The sequence below is a fragment of the Canis lupus genome, chromosome 9 (assembly GCF_048164855.1).
Source record: "Canis lupus baileyi chromosome 9, mCanLup2.hap1, whole genome shotgun sequence".
Classification (NCBI taxonomy): Eukaryota; Metazoa; Chordata; class Mammalia; order Carnivora; family Canidae; genus Canis; species Canis lupus.
The window spans coordinates 42,348,307-42,373,926 of NC_132846.1; the positions used below are offsets into that span (position 1 = coordinate 42,348,307).

General features: G+C 31.7%; 1 protein-coding gene and 1 long non-coding RNA gene across 17 annotated transcripts in view; one reads left to right on the forward strand and one right to left on the reverse strand.

The window, feature by feature from the left end:
- GPHN (gephyrin) overlaps window positions 1-25,620 on the forward strand; it is a 625,629-nt gene that overhangs the window by 303,176 nt on the left and 296,833 nt on the right. For 7 of the 16 annotated variants that reach the window (XM_072838965.1, XM_072838966.1, XM_072838969.1 and 4 more), the window contains exons 4-5: window positions 832-924; window positions 13,854-13,892. In XM_072838965.1, the coding sequence (XP_072695066.1) occupies window positions 832-924; window positions 13,854-13,892 (132 nt within the window). Of the gene's footprint in view, window positions 1-831; window positions 925-10,969; window positions 11,122-13,853; window positions 13,893-25,620 lie in introns of those variants that run through there. The other 9 variants (XM_072838968.1, XM_072838971.1, XM_072838973.1 and 6 more) reach the window with 3 other exon arrangements.
- The window catches only part of LOC140640130 (uncharacterized), a 42,343-nt gene continuing 41,903 nt past the window's right edge, over window positions 25,181-25,620 (reverse strand). Inside the window, exon 3 of the long non-coding RNA XR_012036804.1 lies at window positions 25,181-25,365. This is a non-coding gene — a long non-coding RNA (uncharacterized lncRNA). The remainder of the gene's footprint in view (window positions 25,366-25,620) is intronic.

The window sequence follows — 25,620 nt, forward strand, 5'->3', positions numbered from 1 at the left end:
AAACATTTCATCCTTCTATGCGTATGTTATAGATAAAAGAATGGATGGATGCTTAAGTGAGTGAAAGAAATAGCTATACAAAACCAAGGTGATACTCTCAAGCTAATACAGAAGCATTTTATTTCATTTAAATCGAAAAAAAAGAAAGTGAATGTCAGCACGTTATATGTGCTAAACAAAGATCTCTCTGAAGTTTAAAAATAAGGAAAATTATTAATGAGTTACAGTCATATTTTTTACTATCTTTTTCAATCTTAGAGTTGGTCAAACCTCTGCTCTGAAGGATAAGGATATTAGCACTACTATGTAACTTATCCTCTTAATACCTTCAAATGTCTGGTTATTATGTAATTATAAAAACAAAACCCTAATTGAACCATATCCATTACAGAGATGTAGAAAGAAAAAGTTAGCTCAGACTGTATCAGATCGGGACAGAGTTAAACAGAGAAAAATAGAGAAATTAAAAAGCCAGAGACAATTTATAATCTTTGTTGAAATGCTCTGCTTTTCCCTCTGAGTTTTTATTAAATATCCAATATTGGACTCTTTTATAAGCTCTTAACTTATGATATTTCCTGCATTTCATTTATTTTTCAGAATTTGATGCTCTCTTCCTCATTTTCTATACTGCATAAAATAAATAACCCAAACTGCAGTGTGTTTTGATCAATAACAAATCTGTTCCATAAATTGTACTTCAAAATTTTCTTTTTTATTGCTGAAATGAATCTTCATTTCCTCACTGTATATGAGGTTTTTGGGTATGTGGATGTATTGAACAGGCAGGTAAGTTCTTCTGCATGTGACAATATCATTGTTTTCTTTCAGGAAACCCTGATAGATTGGTGTGATGAGAAGGAACTTAATTTGATATTAACAACTGGAGGAACAGGGTTTGCACCACGAGATGTCACTCCAGAGGTGAGATAGTTATATGCCTTTCTCATATTCAAGAAGTAGGCTATTCATATTATTTTTAATATTTTTTACTGTATTTTATATTATTTTTACAATTTTGCTAGGCAGGACAAAAGACTTGTGGTTCTAAGAATGTAAAAACTTTGCTGTGGAAGAGCTGTTATATAAAAAATGTTCTTGACTTCTTTTCTTTGGACTTACACAAATATATAAAATGAGGAAGATTGAACTGATCCAGAAGGTAATTTTGCATTTGTTCAGTGGTCTGTGATAGATGCTGAACTCAGGCATATTGCCAAAGGAGGTGATAGCAGATGGCATCTGGTCTGATGTACTTTGTTAATGTAATTCAAAATGTTTCTGAAAAAAAAAAATGTTTCTGATTTCAGTGTTTTTGAAGAGAAAGGGTTACATAGTCCATAATTCTAATGTGAATTTTAATGTGGAATTTAACAAGCCAAAACATCAGAATCAATATCTGGGCTTAAGCCACCAAGAATCACCTAATCCTTTGCATAAGGAGAAAAATTAGGAAGAGAATGAAGAGTAGGCACTGATCAGTGCTACAGGTTAAAGAGTCTTTTTTTTTTTTTTTTTTGAAGAAAGCCATAAACCTCAGAGTCCTATGTAAACTTATATTTACCACTTGTGATATTGTTTCCTTTACCTCCCAAAAAAAGTGTTTGCTGGCTAAATTTCAACTTAATGTTAAATACGCCCTTCTATTTTCAAACCAGTACATAATTCTATCTACTGTTTAATTAACATAAAACATTTCTGCTCTGTATTTGTTAAATATTTATTGTCCTTCTTACTCTATCATAGTAGTCTTCAAACTTTAGCTGCACCACAAACTGAGGACTTGTTAAAACAGATTTTTGGACCCCACCCACAGAGTTTCTGATTAAGTAAATCTGCAGTGGGTCCTAAGAATTTGTATGTCAAACAAGGCCCCAGGTGATGCAGATCTTGCTGGCCTATAGTCCATACTTTGAAACTTTGAAAACCACCACAGTTCTAGTATATGAAAATGGGAAGTTTTTTTAATAAATTGTAAAATGTTTTCTGGTCTTCTATGTAAAGATTGTGACAGAATTTTTTTGGATGTTCTTGTAATTAGATTTATAAATAAAGTGGTTTGCTTTTAAAAGAATCGGAATAGAGTTGTATTGGGAAAGTGTTAACTTCAACTGCTTAAAAATGAAGTCATTCTTACATAATTAGCTTCTGGATCTTAAGGAGAAACGGTCCTTTGGCTTATTTTTAAATTCTTTTAGACTGTGAGACTAATTATTAAAAGTACAATTGGAGGGAAACTATCTCCTGTAGAGGTGTGTTTGTGTTTTGTTTGTAAGAAAATTGCTTATATACATGAAGACATTGATTTTTGGAGTTTGGTCGTTGTGTTAAGCATTTGAAGTAAATGACCTTGCTTTATATGTCCCTATTTTTTCTGTGATGGTTTAATATTATCATGTTATTTATTTTCATACCAGAATTTAAGTTAGTATGGAATTCATTTATAGCCAGATAACATAATTTTTAATTGGGGGGAATAATTAGCACACCAAGTTAAGTATTTTTGCATTCTGTAATGTGTCAAGTTAATACCAAGATGCTAGAATCAAAATTTAAACCTTTGAATTTTGGCTCTGCTACTTATTAACAAGATGACCACAGACTAATGATTGAACGCCTTTGTGCCTCAGTTTCCTATGAAATGAGGTAAACAAAAGGACCTGTTGATAATGGTAGCTGTGGGATTCAATGAGAACTATTTCTGACATTTTAGTAAGTGCTGTATGCAAGAGTTAACTTAAAAAGGGTTAAAAATTGTTTTTATTAGTTGCTACATAAATACTAAGTGAACACATTTGGTAATATTTTTTTTTTGTATGTAACTTCCAAACGGACAAAAAGAGTCTTATACTAGATTTAAAGTATATCCATGAAATCCTTGCAATCTTGTTATTTTTAAATTTTGATGTAGTAAGTTTCATACTTTATCTTTCTCATCTTCATGTAAGTTAGAGGTCTTAAATTTCTACCATGCTAATATCTATTTATCACATCTACTTTTTTTAGTACCATTAGTTGATAAGAGTCTCTTTCCCTGACCTTGTATGTTTCATTATATCAGAAATTACGCCTTTTATTCTTAAATGAAGTCTTTCAGTTACCTTAAAATCTTAGAGGTGCTCTTAAATTCTTACATTTAAATATGCCTATAGCATTTACCTGGGTAGAGTTGTACTTGGGTATTTTCTTTAAATGAGTTAAAAATATACATAAATAGGTCTTTTTAAATATCTTCTCCTTTTTTGAGAATGAGGAGACTTATCGATTATAAATATCTTGATTTTTAATTGGTTTGCTTTACTTTGTATCTTATATATAAATACATATGGTATGATTATCTACAGCAAAAGTCCATAGGACTGTTAAGCCTTTGAAAAATAAACAACGTAAAAGCAATATAAGGCCAACCAAAAATAGTTCTACTGATTTCCTATATTCTACACACTTAAATACTTATCATTCTTCTAATATCCAAAATACAACACTGAATGTCTGCTAGGAATCCAGAAATATAATTTAGGTTATGTTATAATACAGTTATTTGTCTTTAACTGTTTGTCTTAGATAGTTGTACCGAAAAAGAGGAGAAAGTATTTCTAGACTACATTTAACTATGCATATAATTTAGAGTTGCAAAAATTTTTAAATAGTCAAGTTACAGAAAATACAAATACTAATTATTAAGGTAAAATAATAATAAACTTCTCCATAAAGGTACTAATATTTTACAGTCAGTAATCGACAATAATTAGTCTAACCTACAAACACGAAAGGATAATTATTTGTGGAATGTGTATTGTTAGAAAAGGAGGAAATGATAAATTGAATGGAATAAAGCAGTCTAAACTTAGAGTCAGTGGGTATGAACCCTAGAGAAAGTGAAAAGTTTAATAAACTTAGGTTTCTTCCCAGGTCCATTAAAAAGAACAATGGAATAGCAAATTCAGTAAAGTATATCCTGTTTCCTTCTTTCTTTTTAATAGAAATTAGGCAATCAGAATCAATTTTCCTAAATTATGAAATTGTTTCTGTTTTGGAGTCTTAGAATATGGCTCATCTGATATTTGCATGCCTGCTGGCCTGTTCCTTGCCTCAAAATATGAAAGACCATCAAGGTTTACATATAATAGCATAATAATCCACTTCCTTCAACTTTTTAGAGTTTTATTTTTATGTAAAAAGCTTCATTTTTTTAACAGAATTTTTTTACAGAGTTCCTGGCTGGCTCAGAGGAGCTTTTCTTTGACTCTTGATCTGGGGGTCGCACGTTCAAGCCCCACGTTGGGCATAGAGTTTACTTAAAATAAATAATTTTTAAAAGAGAATAGATTTTATTTTCTCTGATCTGACAAAGGTTAAATAATCTGTTGGCATTGATGAAATGCTAGTAATTATAAAATTCTATAGAACATAAGAATGAATTCATTGCTATACAAAGTATTATTTCTTCATGTCTTATTATCAGTTAAAGATAATATACATCCAAAATAGGTATTGTTACATAAAGAATCTTATTATTCCTAAAAAGTAATAGTAAATTAGGAACATATAAGTGACGTGAAGTAAAAACTCTTCAGATGTAAATTCTAGAAGAAACTAAAAGATCAAGAAGCATTAAAAAATGTATATATAATTACAAAGAAATGTTTTATAATACATTATGGTAAATTTGAAAACATCAAACTCTTTGATATTTATAAGGTAAAAATAATTTTTAGCACTTTTAGATTACTAGACTATACCAGAATAAAGGGTTATATACTAATATTTTATTTTTATCATAAATTAAATAGAAGCCCAACATTGTCAGGTATTTGTCAGACACCTTGAGCTTCATTGAATGAGTGCTAAAATATATGTACTCCTTTAATCCTTAATATGTATTCCATGACATGCTGGGTACTGGAGTTAAAAAATTAATAAGGCACAGTCCCTATCTCAAGAAATTATTAATCTGTTATAGGAGTCGGCAAACAACGCCAATTAGCCAGATCCACCCTGTCTTTTTGGTAGTGGTGTGGTGTGTCTTGTGAGCTAAGAATGGATTTGTATTTTTTTAATGGATGAAAAAAATTAAAAATAATATTTGCGGCACATAAAATTATTTGAAGTTTAAATTACAGTGTCCATAAATGAAGTTTTATTGGAACACAGCTACAGTCATTCATTTATGTATTACCTGTGGCTACAAGAACAGTTAGATAGACGAACCCAAAATTGTATAGCCTGCAAAGCCTAAAGTGTTTACCATCTGACCTTTCGCAGAAAAAGTTTGTTGACTGACAATGTCGTTACTCACATTTTTATTGAATTTTTAAAAATTTATTTTTACCCTTTTTTCTTTAGTAATCTGAAATGACGTTGGATTTCATTTCTTAAAAGCTCAATTTTAGAAGGAGCAGAGAGAAAACATTTTTCTGCCATAATGAAGTGTACTGCCATGTTATCTCAATAAGCTTATAGCATAAAAAAGTAAAAGATCCTTCATTTTAAATAACGTGTAAAATTTTGAACTTTCAAAATTGATCAAACTAATTGATTTGTTATCAAAATGTCACTCTTAAAAATTTTTTAAACAATTTTTCTTAGCAATACCTTCTAACAAAAGTATCCTGATATAATTGGTCATGACAAAATAATCAAGCAAAAGGAGGAATAGCAAAAATTTAGGAAACTATAAATTTTGATAGAAGGATTATTTATTTAAAAGGATTCTTATGAAAAAAAAATAAAAAAAATAAAAGGATTCTTATGGTTCATTATGGAAGTGAAGAGACATCTAACAAAATGATCATTGCTGAAAGGGATAGAATACTCAAAATTTGTTACAAAGGATGAATTTCTAGGAAAAGATTACAAATTCTAGAAGACATACTCTGTTTATATCCTATAATATTTACATTTCTTAGGAACAGATTACTACTTAAGCCTTTTTATAAATATGTTCCACTTAAGTTATTAGAAATTTTTTCACAGAAATAACAAATCAAGAAAAATTATTTTGTAAAATGTGTTTTATAATCAATTTCTCACAATCTATAAATTTCATCATTTTAGGTGTGAGTGTACTATATGCCAGGGGTCATTTTATACAGTCATTAACCCTTTTTCTTTCGTAATTATAATGCTTCAAAAACAAAAATACTGTATAAGTGAAATAGGAGGCCTCCTTAACCTGAGTTACTGACTATAATGATTCTCAATTCGTGATGCATGAAAATCAGTAAATACTGACAATGAACAGCTTTACCTAAAAGTTAACGTTGGGCATTTTGACAATCAGAAAAACTGTATTATAGCAGAACCATAGAAAAAACATCACATGTAACAATTTCTGATTTTGAAAGAAAATTTAATCACTTGCATAGGTCATTTAAATTATGTAGTTGTTTTCAAGTATATAGAATATTCTCCAGAAAACATTGTTTATTTCCTTGGAAAATTTTCATATACTAATATTGTAGAATTCTATAAATATTTATTTTATAGTATTAGGATTTTTTTTCCTAATACCTGTTACACATGGTAAAGCCAAAATACGTAGGTAAAGCCTATATTGAACTAGGATTTTGAGTATCTTAAAATCATCTGTATAGGGATCCCTGGGTGGCGCAGCGGTTTGGCGCCTGCCTTTGGCCCAGGGCACGATCCTGGAGACCCGGGATCGAATCCCACGTCGGGCTCCCGGTGCATGGAGCCTGCTTCTCCCTCTGCCTGTGTCTCTGCCTCTCTCTCTCTCTGTGTGTGACTATCATAAATAAATAAATAAATAATATTTTTAAAAAATCATCTGTATAAATAGGATAACTCAACAAAATGAAATTGATATAGCAGGATATTAGAAATCCTTGTACTTGAAAATTTTAAACTGGATTGAATAAAACACATCACTCTTCTATGGTCAGATAAGGTTACATTTTATGCCATTTTAAGCTCTTCCTTTAATTTTTATGAAATAGGCCTGGACTTAAGAAATATGTTTCCATGTCATATCTTTGTTTAAACATGTTGAGATGCAATATGACATAGTGGAAACACGAACAATATAGAGTCAGTCCTGAATTTGAATCTCAGCTCTACCACTAACTATGAAATTAAGGCAAACTAACCTGTTCCAACTTCATATTTCTCATTTGCTAAATTATCTAATGCCTAATTTAGGGTTGTGGTTGCCAGTGATTGAGAATATAAAGGTGTAGCCAGTTATAATAAATAACATTTATATATAGCACTTTACTATGTGGCGGCAGCTTTTTTAAACATATGTTGATTCATTTAGTCTTCAAAACAACCATATAAGGCAGGTACTATTTCATATCTACTTTAAAGATAGAGAAACTGAGACACAGATCAATTAATTGATTTGGCCAAGGTTATCCAAACTAGTAAGCAACAATGATGCATGTAAACGATCTAGTATAATACCTGGCACCTTTGTAGATGTTTATAAATGTTCTTTTTTTTTCTTTACCTTTTTCTACCTCATTTAACTGATATTACCTATGACTTTGAATTAGATGTGGCAGCCCCAAATATTTCTGCAACTAACCCTTGTACTTCTGGTATCTGTTGTTAGCTACTAACATACCTTGTGAATAGTCTGAAAAATAAAGATGTAAGTCAACATTTCCCCACTACTACTTTCAGGCATGGGGCAAAGGAACAAGATTAAGAAATTCTGTAGTGTTTTTGATATAAGGAATATGGATTATTAGTGCAGGTGCACTAAGTATCTTTTGATATCCAACCTGAACCTGTTTATTTTAAGTCTGTAATTCCTCTGTAGTTTAAAGTTCTTTGGATACATGTGAAACAGCTGAGATATATGATATTCAGGGTAGCTTTTCTATAGCCCACTTTATAGCTGGGATTTTTAATTGTTTTGCATTATCCATTAAAAAGCAGTGTATGTCTTAGAGCATAGGCATATTTATGGGCTACCAGATTGCTAAAATAGCATTTATAGTTTTTGTTCAGTTTAACAAGTATTTGTCAGACACCTTGAGCTTCATTGAATGAGTGCTAAAATATATGTACTCCTAAAATAGTCACTTGACAAATGAAGACAGTATAAACCTAGTATCAGAAACGTTCAGCCAAAAGATTTCTTTAAAGAGAAAGATTGAGAGAAAGCCAAAATGAATTTTAATTACAACTAACCAGTATTTAAACATTAATTTAAAAATTAATCCGCAAAAATTTTGTACAAATAGAATTAAAACTAAAATTGAAGGAGAGAGGATTCAGATTAGTAGCGAAGAGGAGGAAGGACATTACTAATGGAAGCAAGGAAGAAGGGGAAATATATGATTAAGATACAGAAAAACATAAAAATAAGAAAATCTTCCTGGCTAGAGCAGAGGATTCATTTTATATAGAAGGATGGATAAACCAGACCTGTTATTTTAATCTCTTTCTTAGAACATCTAGAGTAGCACCATCTGTAGAGATGAAAAACAGCAACTGTCCTTATTCTGAGATTCCTTAGAAGCCAGAATTTTTGTCTACTATCAGCCAATACGCACAGTAAAGGCTCTCTAAAAGTACAGTTTTATTCAGTGCACATCAACACATTCCTCAGTAGGACTAACTCTATTCTTTTTGAGAATTTTTTTAATTACATGTTTTGTTTTTAAGTCTTTATTTCATCTACAAACCTAGTGACTATTCACACGATTATTGCTGTAGATACTCATACCATGGTATGAGACTGCTGTGACACACCAAGTTCCAGTTTTTATATTTGTTGTTTGGAAACATTTTCTTATCATAGATTTGTCAGTGGTGTATCTCAGGTTAGCCTAGTGTTTTTTATGACATTACATACTATATGAGAAATAGAGAAATCACAGTATTACAGAATTTAAAGAGAATTCTAAGGCCATTATGTTCAAAATCTTAGCATACCCTTTTCCTCATTCCCAACATTTGTCTGAACATCTCAATCACTACTTCTTCACCTGAGAGTTTGTTGCTTTTGCAATTCTATTTGAACATCCAAATATAACAAACTAAAACGTGGTGCCTTATCATTTATACCCAATGGTTTTAATTCTTCTTTACACTGTACAAAAGAATGTAAATTTCTTTTTTTACATGATAGTTCTTCTAATATTTGAGGATAAATACTACATTTTACCCTTGCATCCACTTACTTTTGTATTTTTTTTGCATTCATTTTTTTCTGCCAGACACAGACTTTCCCAAGACATTCAACTTCTATTTTATTTATGTATTAAAAAGAAAAGCTCCTTGGTATAATTGTACTATGGGAAAGGTAAAGATTAAAAAAAAAATCAATCATTTAGATAAAGTAATTAGGGCAATAAGTGACATTGAATTTAAAACTATCATGTTGAAAAAAAGACAAAAACAAAAACAACAACAAAAAAAACCTATTATGTTGAAAAGTTTCCATTCCATATAGTAACAATAAAGAGGAGAAAAAGTACATTGTTCCTCAAGATCTGAATTTTAGAATTTTGAGCATAAGGCAAAACCAAAAAAATTCATATACAAAGAACCCGTATGTAAAATACTGTCTTTGGGGATCCTTGGGTGGCTCAGCAGTTTAGTGCCTGCCTTTGGCCCAAGGGCGTGATCCTGGAGTCCCAGGATCAAGTCCCACATCGGGCTCCCTGCATGGAGCCTGTGTCTCCCTCTGCCTGTGTTTCTGCCTCTCTCTCTCTCTCTCTCTCTCTGTGTCTCTCATGAATAAATAAATAAAATCTTAAAAAAATAAAATAAAATACTGTCTTCATTCCCTTAAGTATATTCCTTAATTGCATGCCTACTCTGTATCAGAATATGTACTCAACTTTCGGGTGATCTTATGAAGATTGATGACATCAGTAAACATACAAATAATTACAAATTTGGTAAATTCTATATTTAATTAGAACTCTTACTAGAAAAGTACTGTTGCCCACTTAACCATTTGTGAGGCAGCATAACGTAGTGTTTAAGAAGACAGACTACTTGGGTTTGAATCCTAGATCCACTTTTTACTAGTATGTGACCTTATACAATTTCCTTAACTTCCTCAGTTTTCTTATGTGTAAAATAGAAAAAGAGTACTTACCTTATAGGTTAGATTTATTATGTGAATTAACATAAGTAAAACACTAAAAAATATGTATTTGCTATATAATATTTGCTATTATTACCTATAAGTAGGGCTTTAGCTTAAAAAATAAGTAAATAATGGTTAAATAAATATTGAAAGAATTTCCTGTAGGGAAAAAAATCAAGTAGGATAGAACCTAAATGGTATAGCTGTGGGAAAGGACAAAGAAATAGAGATGGCATGCAAAATGTTGATTTTTACCTTGAATTTGTCAGTGATAAAATCTTGAAATCCTCTTTCCAGCTCACCCTTAAAAGCCTACTCTCATAAAATGGGCAAAAGCTGGCATGTCAGAATACTTGTTTTACAAAGTATGTATTAAGACAATGACAACACAGTATCATTAAATATTTTATAAATATAAAATGTCAAAACATATTTATCTAGAGACATAGATGTAAAAATGAAGTTTTAAGAATATTTCTTACTTTATTGCCTAGAATCAAGAATGTGAATTCATCTCTCTATATTAGACCTCTATCTATAAAATGAACTTACTGTTGCTTTTCACACAAATGTAAAAAGATGACAGCAAATGTATTTATACCTGTCAAGTCCTCTGAGCTTCTTAGAATGATACCATTGTAGAAGAGTAGAATATTTGTGACTTTATATTATTGCCTACCACAAAAAGAAGCTGACAGGGAGTCAAGAAGTGGATTCAGATAACAAAATAAACTATTTGGAATGATTCTAATAAGTTTACCAATATTATTTTCTCATATTGGAACTTGAAAAGAGCATGGCTGGTATAAAAGAGTAGAGGACAAATGCCCAGTGAAGGGAGTAACCATTTTAGACAGTCATTAATAACTGACACATAGGTGACAGTTTATAGGAAGATTCCAACTTCCTTTAAAAAGTGCTGAGAAGAAGAGTAAAGTTGTTGGAAGTATAGAGTTTGAAAATGAACTGTTGTCAGTTTCACAAAGATACAAAGGTCAAAGATAACAATGTAAAAGCAGCAGTTGATTGTGCCGCAAAGACCAATTGATGTAAGAGGATATAAATTATATTTCTTTATGAAGATTAAAGACAGCACTAAGGTGCTGGGTGTCATTGAGATAATTTAAGTGTTTCCCCCTTTACCTTCTTCACCCCTTTCCATAAGTTTGATTGTAGCATTTGATGTACTTGTATGTCTTAATCCTCAGGGTGAAACTTTAAGTAAGGAAAGATAACAAGTGATTGTGAGGTGATTTCGAGTAGAATTTCACAAATTTTTAAGATACTTCTCTATAAAATATAGGCATTTGGACCAATGAGAAAACAACTGCTAGGTTTTTTTTCTAACAGTGTAAAGTGTATAAATGTGTATACAGAATAGTGTATAAATAGTGTATAGTGTATAAAGAATAGTGTATAAATGTAGTGGACTCTTACTAAAATGTATCTCTTGCTTGTGGTGATTCAAGACTACAGTTGTTTAGGAGACCCCATTATAAGGAGATCAGTTTAGTATAACACCATTGATGAGATTCAAAAGAGATTCACATCATGCCAATTTCCCTCAACTGTTAAACAGGGTATATATTAAATAGGGTATTGGTTAATTATGTGATATTTTGATATGAACTTTATTTGGGGCCCTGTTTACTTTCTCATTCCCTTCCTTTTTGCCATTTTTAAGACTTACCTTTACCTATACTGTACCCTATCCCTTAAGATGAGGCTGCTTTTGTGGGGTTGATAGAAAAATGACTATCACCACCAGTATTAAATAGTATTTAGAGGAATGAGAAGGCTACTTTTATATATACTGAAAGCAAATCCTAATATAAATGCATCTTCCCTCCTAGGTGTATCTTGGGGAACAGCAGCAACAGTATTAACAAAAATGCTCTAGTTTATCATTGCTCAAAATTTAGTCATTACTCTTGGCCTTCTAACTATTAAATACCTTTGGACAGGGGTCAGCAATCTTATTCTTTAGAGATCTAGACAATAAATACTTTAGGCCTTGTGGGTTCTGTGCTCTCTATCATAACTATTCTACTCTGCCAGCCCTGTGGCACAAAAGTCACTGTAAGATGATATAAATGAATGAATGAGCCTTACTGTGCCTCAATAAAAATTTATTTATGGATACTGAAATTAGATTTCGTATAATTTTCACGTCATGAGATATTATTCTTCTTTTGGTTTTATTTCAATCATTAAAAAATTTAAAGATCACTCTTAGATTGAAGGCGATGCAAAAAACAGGTAGCAAGCAGGTTTTGTCCCCTTGGCTATGATTTGCCAACCCCTATTTTAGAATATTTCTACCCTATAGTATACAAGTATCTCCTTTGTTAATCAAAGGCTCATAGCATGTGAGCTTTCAGAAGATTGCTCTGAGAATTTAAGACAGAGGAAGGAGATGCACCACAAGAAATTGACACTTCATAGATTCAAGATGCACCACAGGAAATTAACACTTCATAGATTCAAATATATCTTGAGCACCTGCTGTATATATGCCAGGCATTGTACAAGATGCTGTGGATATAGCAATAAATAAAGAAGTCAAAAGTCCCTGTCTTTTTGAAATATACATTTTAGTGGGTTACACAATTGTAAGTAAACAAGTAAAATGTATAGTATTAGAGATGTGGATAAAAATGAACCAGGGGAGGTGAATAGGTAAGCAGGAAGGGGAGGTGAATAGGTAGGCAGGAAGGAGAGTTGTAATTTTTAAAAAGCTATTAAGGAAGGCTTTATTGATAAGGTGACATTTGAGCAAAGATGTAAACGAGGAGAGAAAGCAAGCCATGGATCATATTGAACCTGTATGCCACATTTAGTGTAGGAGAGTTTGAACAGAAGCACTACATGATTTGACTTATATTTTGGTAGGGAAATAATTTATAAGGCTATTGAAATAATCCAGGTGAAAAATGATAGTGACTTAGACCAATGATAGAGGTGAAGATAGTGAGAAACACATTATTTATATATTTTGAAGATAGAAGTAACAGATGAAATAAGAGAAAGAAAGCTGTCAAGTAGAAGACTCAGGATTTTGACTTGGGCAGTTGGAAAGATGGAGTTGCCGTATACTGAAATGGAGAAGACTGTGGGAAGGGTAGGTTTGATGAGGAAGATCAGTTTTAGTTTGGTCATGGGAAGGAACTACTTTTAGATATCCAAGTGGAGGTGTTAAGTTGGCAATTAGACATATGCATCTGGAGTTCAGAAGAGAAGTCTAGGCTGGAGATACTTTTTTTAAGTTATCAGCATTTTAATGGAATTGTCCATGACAATTGATGAGATCACCAAAGTTTTTACTAGTAATACTATTTATTTATTGGTATTACTGTCCTTGCTTTTTTTTTCTCATCCACTTTCAAAGAGGTAGGTAGTTTCTAGTAACCTATCCCCTCTGCTCACTCACAAATAGCAGGGATCCCACTGAATCAGAAACCTGACCTACACAGGAGGTATCATTAGTTGGCCATCCTCAAATTTTGCCATGGTATAAACATGGGAGTGAGTTTTCCCAAGTACCTCCTTGCTGGAAACTGTTTGCACTGGAGGTAAGTGTGAAAGGGGAGGTTGTGGGGAATGATGGGGTGAGGGCTTCCTAAACCTTTCCCAAACCTCAGAAATTGCTTGGTTCTGAGGAATGGAGAAGGTTCAGGCTGGTTCTTATTTCCCTGAACCAGTTCATACAGCCCTAAATTTGACCTGCTTTCCTCAAACTGGGAGTCAGAAATCCCTTTTCTCTTCTGTTTTTCTGCTGCAGAAATTCCCAACATTCCCATTTTGTGGGCTCCAGAAAGGGGTAAGCGAAGACTTCAATCCCAGCCAATCATTTCCAGATTAATAATTTTTAGTGTTTTGGTTTTGTTTGTTTTTTTTTTTTTATCATCATAAAGAATGCTTGGACCCATTTTTCCCATCCATTTAATTTCCTTGTGGATTGTTATGTATCAATGTTCTAGGATCATTCTGTATCCCTGGGCAGTAGAGTTCAGATTCATCTGCTGTTTCCATTTGTGTGCTATTCTCTTGTGGATTCTCATATGCAGTTTATTGATGACTGTTTCCTAGATGAAAGAAACCCAATTCAGGAGATTGCTTTACTCTCGATTTCATCTTTTCCTGAATGGTGATTTGTTTCCCTGCTAATGACAGCTTTTCTTATCCTACACAACTGCTTCTGATGATCTGTCATTGCTTCTTGCTGTTCTGTCTTACTGCTTTAACTGCCTTTGATTTTTGCCTCTACTTTTTGCCCCACTTTATGCATCTGCCGAATGATTTGCATTCTTCACTTACTGGTACTTTGTCTATCAGCAAATAGCCATACCCATCTGCTATTTTAGCATTTTAGACTGCCCCAGCACTGTTTATCTGGTCTCCTACCATTCTATATCATGGCCTTCCAAGTGCTATGCCATCTGCCTGCTTGATCTTGTCCTGCCCAATCTATGCCTGTAATATTATAAGTAGGTTCAGATTGTTTAACACTTCTGCTACCTATCTCCACATGTCTTGTGCCACTAAGTTGGACTGCTGAGTTTGCTTGACTGCTGTCTCCTTTACCTATTTGCTGCACATGGCTGCTCCATTAAATAACTTGAGACACTGCATTTATCTCCTATGTACTCAGCCTTGCAACTTGCTGATTCGCTTATATTGCCTCCTTGGTAGTTTTCTGCATCTGGTAAATCACTGGCGTTGTTCCTCTGTTGTCTTGTAACCCTGATCAGATTTTATTTCCAAGAAAAGTGTTGCCTATATATTGTCCAAACATATTGTAGAAATAGGAAAATGCTTCACTATTTGACAGTCCAATCCAGTTTACTCCTAAACTGACTTTTGAACTCACTATCACCCATCCCTTCTGCTTTTTTTATAAACTCCACAGTCCTCCCTTTATTTAGCAATAGATTTTTTCAAATAATTATCATCTTTACTTCAGTTGACCCTTCACATCATATGTTATGTACTTTTGTTTCTTATATATGGGATCTTTTGATGATTTTCCATATATTAAATTTATTTCCTAATTTATTTTCCATGACTTTTCCAGGGCTTCATGAAGATAAGTTACTCCTATTTATTTGTCCTTTTTAGTAAGACTGGAATAATTTTTTGAAACTTAAAGTATCATCTCAAAAAATAACAAATTTAGTTATAGTCCTCTGTGGTTAGATTAAAGGAGCTTTCTACTCTGCTCCATTTTTCCCTTGAGAATATCATTTCTCAGCCACCCCATAATTTATGTAATCTCAGTTCTTTAGAGATCCTTTTGATGTACTTATCTTTCCCTCCTTTTAGACTATATTTTCTTGTGTGGGGTAAACTTTAAGTTGACATTTTCCCATTATTTGCTGACTACTTGACATCTGAAAAGAACTTAGAATACAAAATTATTTGCACTGTAAAGATTAATGTCTTATCTACTTATATTTAAATCAAAAACAAGATCAAACAAGAAGTGGAGAAGAATTTTGGTGAAATTTGCAAACAATTTTAAGAGTCTAAGGAGATTGAAAGTGGAGTGTATATGTGTGTATGCAAGTCTGTTTGTGTGTATTTGTATAGATTTGAAGTGTTCTTTGTGTATGTGCCCACAACATCATTGTGCTTGAAGTGTGGAAAATCCTGAGTATCCATATTAAATTGTATTTTATTTTTATGAAAAATGAAATAGAAAAGGAAAAGCTAAGAGTCATAAATTTAGGGAATATAAAATATGGACATTTTTTTCTTTTCCTTTAACATTAGAGATAATTACTATGAAGAAAAAGGCTGTTGCAAGAAAGTCAAGAAAATAATTTCAGTAGTTTTTATTTTTTTATTGAGACAAAATGCACATAACATAAAATGTACTGTTTTAACCATTTTTAAGTGTACAATTCAGTGGCATTAATACATTTTGTACAACCATTACCATTGTATCCAGAACTTATTCATTCTGCAAAACAAACTCTGTACCCATTAAACAGTAACTCCTCATTCCTCTTTCCCCCACCCCAAAATAGCCTCTATTTTAGTATCTGTCTTAGAATTTGCCTATTTTAGGATTTGCCCCATATAAGTAGAATCATATAATTTTTGTCCTTCTCTGTTTGGCTTATTTCACTAACATAGTATCTTCAAGGTTCATCCATGTGGTAACATGTATCAGAATTTCCTCCCTTTTTAAGACTAATATTCCATTTATGTATATGCCACAATTTGTTTATCCATTCGTCTGTTGATAGACAACACTTGAGTTGTTTCCATCTTTTGGCTGTTATGAATAATACTGCCATCAGCATTGGTCTGCAAGTTTTTCTTTCCATTCTTTGGATATTTACCTAGAAATGAACTCCATAGCTTTTAATGTTCTTGTCTAAAAAGAAATTAAAAACCTCAGGGGAACTATAGAAGTAACATGGAAGATGGTTAAGTTCAAGATACTGTATTAGGAAAAAATTAAAAACATTAAGAAAGGCACAGAAGACCAAGTGAGATTAGAAGACCTTACATTCTAAGAATGAAAGGCAGAATGAAATTGGACAGATGTTTGATATTTGAAGAATAGCAAAAATGATTCTAAGGACATTGAATATAAAAATATGCCAACTTTAGGACAGATAATGGCATATCTTTGAAATGGACTAATGAAGACTTTTAAAGAAGTAAGCACTTGAAAGGCAAAGTTTAAATGAAGATAATGGGATTGAGATGAGGCAGCTAAATTATGTTTAGAGAAACCAGCAATAGGAACAGGAATTCATTTTAAATTCACTGGTACTTAATTCTGGATACTCAGTTTTCTACCTATAGAGATTTTTCTAAGAAGATTCCTTTGACCCAACCCCCAAAGATTCTTATTCAGTAGGTTGGAGATATGATTTAGGCAATGTGTATATGCATGTGTGTGTGTGTTTTAATCCACTGGTAAAACATAATGTGAAAAAATTGTGCTCTATACCATAGTGTCCTAGACCTTACATAAGTGTTACAAAAAGTTGGGAAAAATTGGTCCTTGTCTTCAAGGGGTTTAAAACTGGAGTATAAAACAATAAAAATGGATTTAGGAAAGAAGACTTTCAATCCATTAGATAAATAATAATGTTTTGACTTGTTAACTCAACAATTTTTTGATGATTTTACATTTTCTAACTTTTCTCAGCCAGGATTTCTCATCTAAATTATCAAACACAGAAAATGACCTGAGAGACTTCTCAATTCTCTCAAGAGTGGAACATAAACTAGAACTATTCCGTATGCAAAGGAGAGAAGTTAATTCATTATTTCCAATAATTCTCTCAGAATCTATTTTTAAAAGGCTTGTTCTGTGCTATGTAGTCTGTTAGGAGTATGTCACACAAAGATAAGGTCTTGTTCTCCTAAGAGCTTACACTCCAAAAGAGAGAAAAAGACATTTAACAAAAAAATACATTTCTAATATCATTTCAAAATTTTCTTGTTTTCTTCTATTTCTTCAAGGAAAATGTTCAAAGTTGGAGTAATTGTGTATAAGGAAGTTGTTTCACCTCTTTTTAAGCATCAGTGATTCAGGAATAAGAATGTCTTCTATAAATTAATGCCTTATCACAACTGGAAGATTCTGCTAATAGTTTAAATGCGTGAAAGGGTCTTTCTAATTTTAAAACCTGGAGCATTCAGTGACAATTAGTGGTTTCATTGGTAGCTCGTAATAAACAGCATTATCTAAACCCAATGTAATTCATTAATTTTTTAAAGGAAGAGTAGAGAATGGTTATAGAAAAATTGATAACTAAGGTTCAGGATGTCATTCTTGAATGTTATTGCAAGCACAATGAGGTATTCTCTTGGGCGTATAGCTGTATACAATATTGAAAATGTTTGGGAATTTAATTTATTCTCACTGGTAACTAAAACTCACTTGAATTCCTGATGTCAGAAGTTTCAGTCATATTTACTAGCTATTATTATGAATTTGATTAATTAGCCATTTGAATTAGGAATTTATTTGTCCTCACTATATTAATGAGTGCCTTCAAACTTGAGAGCAGTAAGCTTCATTTCCACTGCTCACTAAATCACAGTGATTGCTTTAAAGGAATCTCTTTAAAGTGCTATACCTAAGATAAGTTTTAGTAACCTATTTTTCCTCCCATCTCCTGATGTCCTACTAAAGTTATTTATTTTATAAGCACAACTGAAGATCAAAGTCTCATGTCAGGAGAGAAGCACCAAAATAGAAATTACATCCAGATTTAACTTGTTTTCTTAAGAAGTGAATAATTTTAAAAGACTTTGCTTCACTTGTATTTATTCTAGAAAACATTTTTAGTGCAAAATAAAGATTATGCAGAAATTTTAAGGTTTAGATCTGGGATAAAGGAAAATATAAGTAACATTAAAATCATTTTATTAGTAATAAATATACTTTTCCTTTTCTTGTGATCTCTGATATCCTATTTTTATTTTGAGGAAAGTTAAACTGAAAATAAAGTTATATAATGTGTTTTTTTAATGTGAAAGTTAACTTGAAAAGGCAATATCCATATCACACCCTTATTAGGACTATAAAGTCTTTTTTACATTTAATATCAAGAAAATCCCCTAAATTTCCTTGCTATTAGGAGATTCTTTGTAGGCAACTACCCCTAACAAACACGTTGTTATTCTTTCCTGAAGACAGTGGGACATAATTCAGGACCTTGCAAAGGAAGATACAGCTTCCTTACATAAACATTTTATGGAAGTAGTTTTACTCCTTTGGTTTCGGATATAGATAGTGACAAGAGTAGGCACTCATAGCTAATCTCTACATCCCCTAATCTCTCTCTGCTCTTTCCTATCTCATCATCAAATATTTCAATGCTACCTGGAAAAATTATGCATTATACTTGTGGCACAAGATGCCCAGTGGAGTGAGAGAGATAACTGGAAGAAGTTAATTGCCTCAACTATGGCAATTATTTGTTACAAAGATCCTTTATGTATATTTAATAGTATTTCATGAATATAGAAATTAGTGCTTGAAAAATTCACTAGATATTTGAATGTTTACTAAATACAAACCACCCCATTTTTAATTTTCTCTGAACACTCTTTAGATTTCTTATAATTTTTCATCTTTATGAATAAATAGAGATTATATTCTATTCATAACAGCAGTATAAAAACATCTCAGATGTTCAGAAATCAACTTTTCTTTGGTTTGTTCCTAGCCATACTATAGTAGTAAATATGTATTTACTTTGCAGTTAGAGGTAATAATCCCAGTATAGACATCTTAAGCAAATATTCTGAAAAAAAATATCTCTTACAGGTTACATTGATATATTCTTATTCTCAACCCAATGCCTCTGGTCAAAATTAAGATCAGTCTTGTGAGGAGATAAAGGTAAAAAACCTTTTCAGGTATCTTCTCTTTATGATTAGTTACTAAAAAATAAAACTTAAGACCATCTGCAGAGAGCTCCTATTTTATTAACTAGAAAATTTGTCTTCAAATTTCCATACATCCCAGTTAGTGTTAGTATTTTGCATGTGATATGTATTCAATAAGAGCATAAAATGGTAACATCTGCTGTGACACAGTATTAAAGATGAGATTTTAAAACATGAAAGATGAGAAAAGTGAATGGTCATTTAGGAGAAAGAAGCTGGAGATTTTTAAATATTTATCTTGCCTTTATTAATAGCTTTAAAAGAAACAACACCTATTTTTTTCTGAATATAGATTTCTGATTATATTTCTGATTATACAGTTTTTTCCAAAAAATAATTTGGAAGATACAGGAAAGCAAAATGAAGTAAATAAAAACCATAAATAATCTTGACACCTGATTATTGCCCTAGGACTAATTGATTAGTCTTCACATTGGCTACCTACCATATATACCGGTTTATATCTTGGGTTTCTTAATAACATCATCCCAACTGTTAACATATGTACAAAAATTTAATAACAACAATTAACACAACACAAGTACCACTTCACAGGAAAGAAAATTAGTTTTAGAAAAATTAAATCATGAAATAACTTAAAACAGATCACAGAGCTATAGAAGGTAATAGAATCTCAACTAGGTAGTCTTGATTCCACAGCCCTTGCTTTTTAACCACTCTCTTGTTTATATAAATTAAGCTTTTTATCCCCATTTAATAACTGTTCTACCAAAAAAGAGGGGGGGAAGATTTGTCAATCAGTACAGAGTATAAACAAGCTATGATTAATTTAAGCTCCCTTGTTATTAACTATTTAGGCTCTGATTTTCAGTTATAAGCATTCTTATATAAATTGTCAAAACATCTCTGATTATTGCTTTAGAAATATTTCATTAAATAGAATAACTGATTAAAAATTAAGTCTCATAATATAGACTGCCAAATTGCCCTTTAGAAAATATGTACATATTTATATATCCATATTCTCAGTATGGAGCTGAACATTCATTATCATTTTTAATCTTAACAAATCGATAGATAAAAATTATATGGATTTTTGGCATATTGTAGACTAATAATGAGATTAAACACTTGTATTTGTCTAGTTTTTTTTTTTCTTTTATAAATTGCCCATTTTCTTTGTTTTCTTTTGGCTTAGTAGCCTATTCTTAAAAACTAATTCTAATTACAATGGGAAGCTTAAGAAATTGCTTGTCAGGAAATAATTTTGGCAGAATGAGATTTATATTTAATTATATCATTTTGACATATAAATATAAACCACTTTATTTTCTCTTTCCTCAAACTCCATTAACATGATAGTACTCAATGATTTCATTACTACCCTCTTACAGCAGAGATCAAGCTCAAAACACATCCTAAATGAAAGGCATGCAGTTAATAAAATACAAACATTTTCTAACAAGCTAGTAATATTCTTTGTGAGGTTTTTCTTTTTTCCTATAGCTGATGCACAATAGTTTATTTTCTGACTGTTCTTTTATTGTGGAATGTTCATGTTAAATACGTTATGGATAGAAAATTAATGAACCTTAATAACCTAGAATTAATTGTCCATTCATAGGTATAAACCTTGCAAGATATACTATTGCAAGGATATTGAATACACATAGCTACTATATGTGTATATATGTATTTTTTTAAAAATACCAAATAACACAGTCCTTACTATTCATACAATTTTTGTGCTTAGCAAAATTGCAATACCTTGCAAGATATACTATTGCAAGGATATTGAATACACATAGCTACTATATGTGTATATATGTATTTTTTTTAAAATACCAAATAACACAGTCCTTACTAGTCATACAATTTTTGTGCTTAGCAAACTCATTTTTCCGCGTAGGAATTCCAAGAAAAACAATATTCTAGCATTCAGTGAATGTGAATTACCATTTGATTATCTAGACATTCAAGGCATTTTATAGACTTTTTCAGATAGGTGGGGCTTAATTCCCCTCCAGTGCTCAAAAGAGCCTTTTTTTTTTTTTTTTTTTTTTTTTTTAGTTGCTCTTAACATGCAAATCACTTAATGCCCAAACTTTTTTGGTAAATGAATTGTTTAACACTTGGCTTGAATTTTTCCACAGAAACTTTTATTTATATAAGTGATTCTCAACCTAGGGATCTTTTTATCTTTGAGGAACATTTGGCAATGCCTAGTGACACTTTTGGTTCTCATAACTCAAGGGATGCTACTGACATTAGATGAATAGAGGCCAGGGGACTGGTAAACATCCTACAATGCACTGAACAGCCCTTGCCGTTCAGAGAATTTTCTGGCCCAAAATGTAATATTGCAGAAATTGAGAAATCCTTATTTACATAATATTATTGAGTACTCAGTAACTTCCAGGCACTGTGCTTGGGGTTGGGGACACATGGATAGAAAGTTATGATCTTAGCACTCAGGGAAGTTACATTATGGTTAGGAAATGGAAGAATTGGATAAATAAACTATGATGTGATCATCAATATAGTAATGGTGTGATATATTAGGAGCAGGATAAAGTTCATCTGAAGGAATTAGGGAAATTTTCAAAGAAGTGATATTGGAACTGTTGTTATTGTTCTTGTTTTTATTATTGTTTACCTATAAGTTTACAAAAGCACACAAATAGCATAGTTATAACTTAATGGATTTTCAAAAAGTGAACATACCTGTGTGACCAGCATGCAGATCAAAAAACCAGATCATCAGCCTCCCATGTTGTGCCTCCTTTTGTGTTCCTTTCAGTAACAGCCTAACCCTCAAGAGTAATTATAGTTTTGACTTTTAGCATCATTGGCTATTTTTGTTTTTTAGTAAACTTCATACAAATGAAGTCTTATACTGTGTAATCTACTGTGTATGGATTCTTTTGCTCAACACTATGTTTGTAAAATTGATTTGTTGCATGTAGTTGTTCATTATCACTACCATACTGTAATCCACTGTATGAATATGCCAATATATTAATCTACTGTAAAGAAACAATTGCTGAAATCCTAAGTCTTTCAATAGGTCAGTCTGGCTGCAGAATGGGTATTGAAGGGAAATTGGAAAGAGAGAGCCTGGAAGTAGGTAAGGCCAAATGATGGACATTCTCTGTATCATATAAAAGGCATTTGGATTTTTTCTAGTAGAAAATGAAGAGTTTTTTAAAAGATGTTAAACAGCAATGAATGGGAATAAAGTTAGCTATACCATTAATCAGGAGGTTATTAAAATATTCAAATGAAAGGCAGACAAGGGTAGAAAGAAATAGATGACTTTCTGAGGATAAGACTAATAGCACTTTTGGATAACTGGGTGTCAGATTTGGAGAGGGTAGTTTCCTGAGCCAACCTTCAACGTTCAAAGAGAGAAGGATCAGTCAATAAAAGATGTTGTGAAAATTGGCTGTCCATTTTGGTGGAGACCATGCAACCTAAAATTAAACTACAGATGATTATATATTTAAACATTAAAAACTATGTTAATGATTTAAAAACTAAGAAGTTATTTTTATGATCTTTAAGAGAAAACTTTCTAAATAAGACATAAAACACAGAAAATATAATAAAAGTTTTGATAGTACTCCCTATCATTAAGCACTAGAAACCTCTTAATGGAAATGCCAACTAAGCAAAATTGTTATAAATGTTAAATGTTAAAAATTAAAATTTGCAAGAAATTTAACTTGCCAAAGTTTTAATATTTTCAATATGTAGAAATTTCTTAATAATTCAACAGAAAGAACACAGCCACCAATATGGAATAGCAGGCAAAAGATATAGTCAGTTTGCAATGGGAAAGACACAAATTGCTTTTAAATATGCACTCATTATAATTGAAAAGAAATATAAAATTCAAAAATATTCTGTTGCTTTGTACACATCAGTTAAGTAGCTATTTAAAAGAGATTGCCTAGAAGTAGCAAAGTTTGGGTGAAAAGACTATTGTTCAGAGTATAAATTGGTACCATTTTTCTGTAGGCAGTCTGCAATGTATCAAAAATTTCATTATAATGTTATAAAAGATATTTTATAGGGAATAAAGCAGTTTACAAAGAGGGTACAGCCTGGAATAATTGTTGTTTTAGTACTTTGAAAAAACCTTCCCAATGTAAAAAAAACTTGACCCAGTTTAAAAGGAAATAACCTGTCAAGCTTACCATGTAAAAGGACATATACATTGTCTTTAGATTCACTCTTCCCCCCCAAAATACCATGAGTTGGAGGTCAAAGCAGCGGGCAACTGGATCCAGAATTGTAGGAAATCAGGACTTTGTGGAGACAGAGGAGACACCCTAAGGACAAATGGCTATGGTTGCACTTTTGATGAGATATTTAGTATTGGACAAAGAGTTATATATGAAATTCAAGCTGGGATTCCTTAAGACTGTAAGACCACTGTGGGAAGCTGAAGTGGACTCAGTCAGTGGTTAGAGGTACCGTCTAGTTAAACATAGAAGCAGAATTTTCACTGAGGGAAATCTTCCCTGTTTTAGGTCAACCATACTCCAACAGATTAATAAGATCAAGTAATGAGTATCAGCAAAACTATTAATCAATCAGCGGACTGAAAATTGTGACTACGACTAGAACTGTCAAACACAAAATATAGCACAACCAGGATTTTGGTGACCATATCATTCATTTCTCATACTAGGGAACTTTTGTTTAGGACTAATGCTAACCCAGACAGGATGCAGGCACAACAAAAGTATATCAAAGTGTCCCTCATAATCCAGGATGCATGATTAGTCTACCTATGATGAAATCTTCAAAAGAACAAAGACACACAAAGGTAAAGACATTGCAAGCGACCATTATTTTTGAATGAGCAATTTGGGAGAAAATAAGACTCCTAGAAATGAGAAAATATAAATTAAAAAAATTTTAATTTGTGAACAGATGAAACAGCAGATTAGACCAGAAGAATTAGCATACTGAAATATATTTCTGAGAAAAATACTTCATATTGGAATAATTACGTGGAGAGATGATGTTTATAAATTTGAGAGAGAAATAAAATATGAAGAAAGAAATAAGAAGAAACAAGAAACTACATTACATCAAAGCCCCCAGAAAAGAGAGTGGAGGAAAGGCAATGATTAAAGAGGCAACAGTTTGTAAATTTATCAAACTATTGAAAAAACATGAAACCGCATGTCCTGGAAGTATAATATAAATTGAGAAGGGTAAATAAAGTTAATTGATGCCTGAATACATTAAAGTGAAACTTCAAAACCAAAATAAAAGGGAAGATCTTAAAAATAGCCAGAGTGAAAGGACAGATCACTTACAAAGGAATGACAGGATGCTTTTAAACAACACTGTAATAAAACAGACGGAAAAATAATATATTTAAAGAATGGAAAAAGTTATACCATGAATTTTTTATACAGGTTTTCATTTTGTGTCGTAAATATGTAAAGGTTTATATAGTTATTTAATAAAGCTTTATAGTTTAAGGCTCATAATATATAGAAACTTATTCTAAAATTTTGGATAGAAAATAAACCATACTTATTAGGAAAACAATATATCAAATACTAGGATTCCATGTACCTATTAAATTTGTGATTTATGATAAAAGTTCTAAAGGGTTTTCTTGATGAAGATAGTATATTTCAAAATCGAATTAAATAAGCAATGTATTATTTTCTCTTCCTAATGTACGCAGTATTGTCAATTTTTCTACTGTTACTTGCCTTTTCACTTTGATGTTTTGGGCAACAACTTTTTAAAATCTATTAATACAGGGGCACCTCGATGGCTCAGTCGGGTCAGCATCTGACTGACTCTTGATCTCAGCTCATGTCTCCATCTCGAGGTTGTGAGTTTGGGTCCCCTATTCGGCTCCACACTGGGCTTGGAGCCTACTTAAATAAAATAAATAAATAAAAACTAAATAAAATGAGTAAATAGAATATTTTATCACATAATAAAAATAGTATATTTTAATATAATATTAAAAGTTTTGCTTCTCCCTCATACTAATTTTACCTCTGACTTATAATTATTTTTCACTTAATTGAAAAACTCTGAAAAATCTTGAAACCAACCTATAAAATGATCTTAATATGCCAGGATTGAAAACAATTACCAAAACATGGAAAGGGCTCAAATATCCA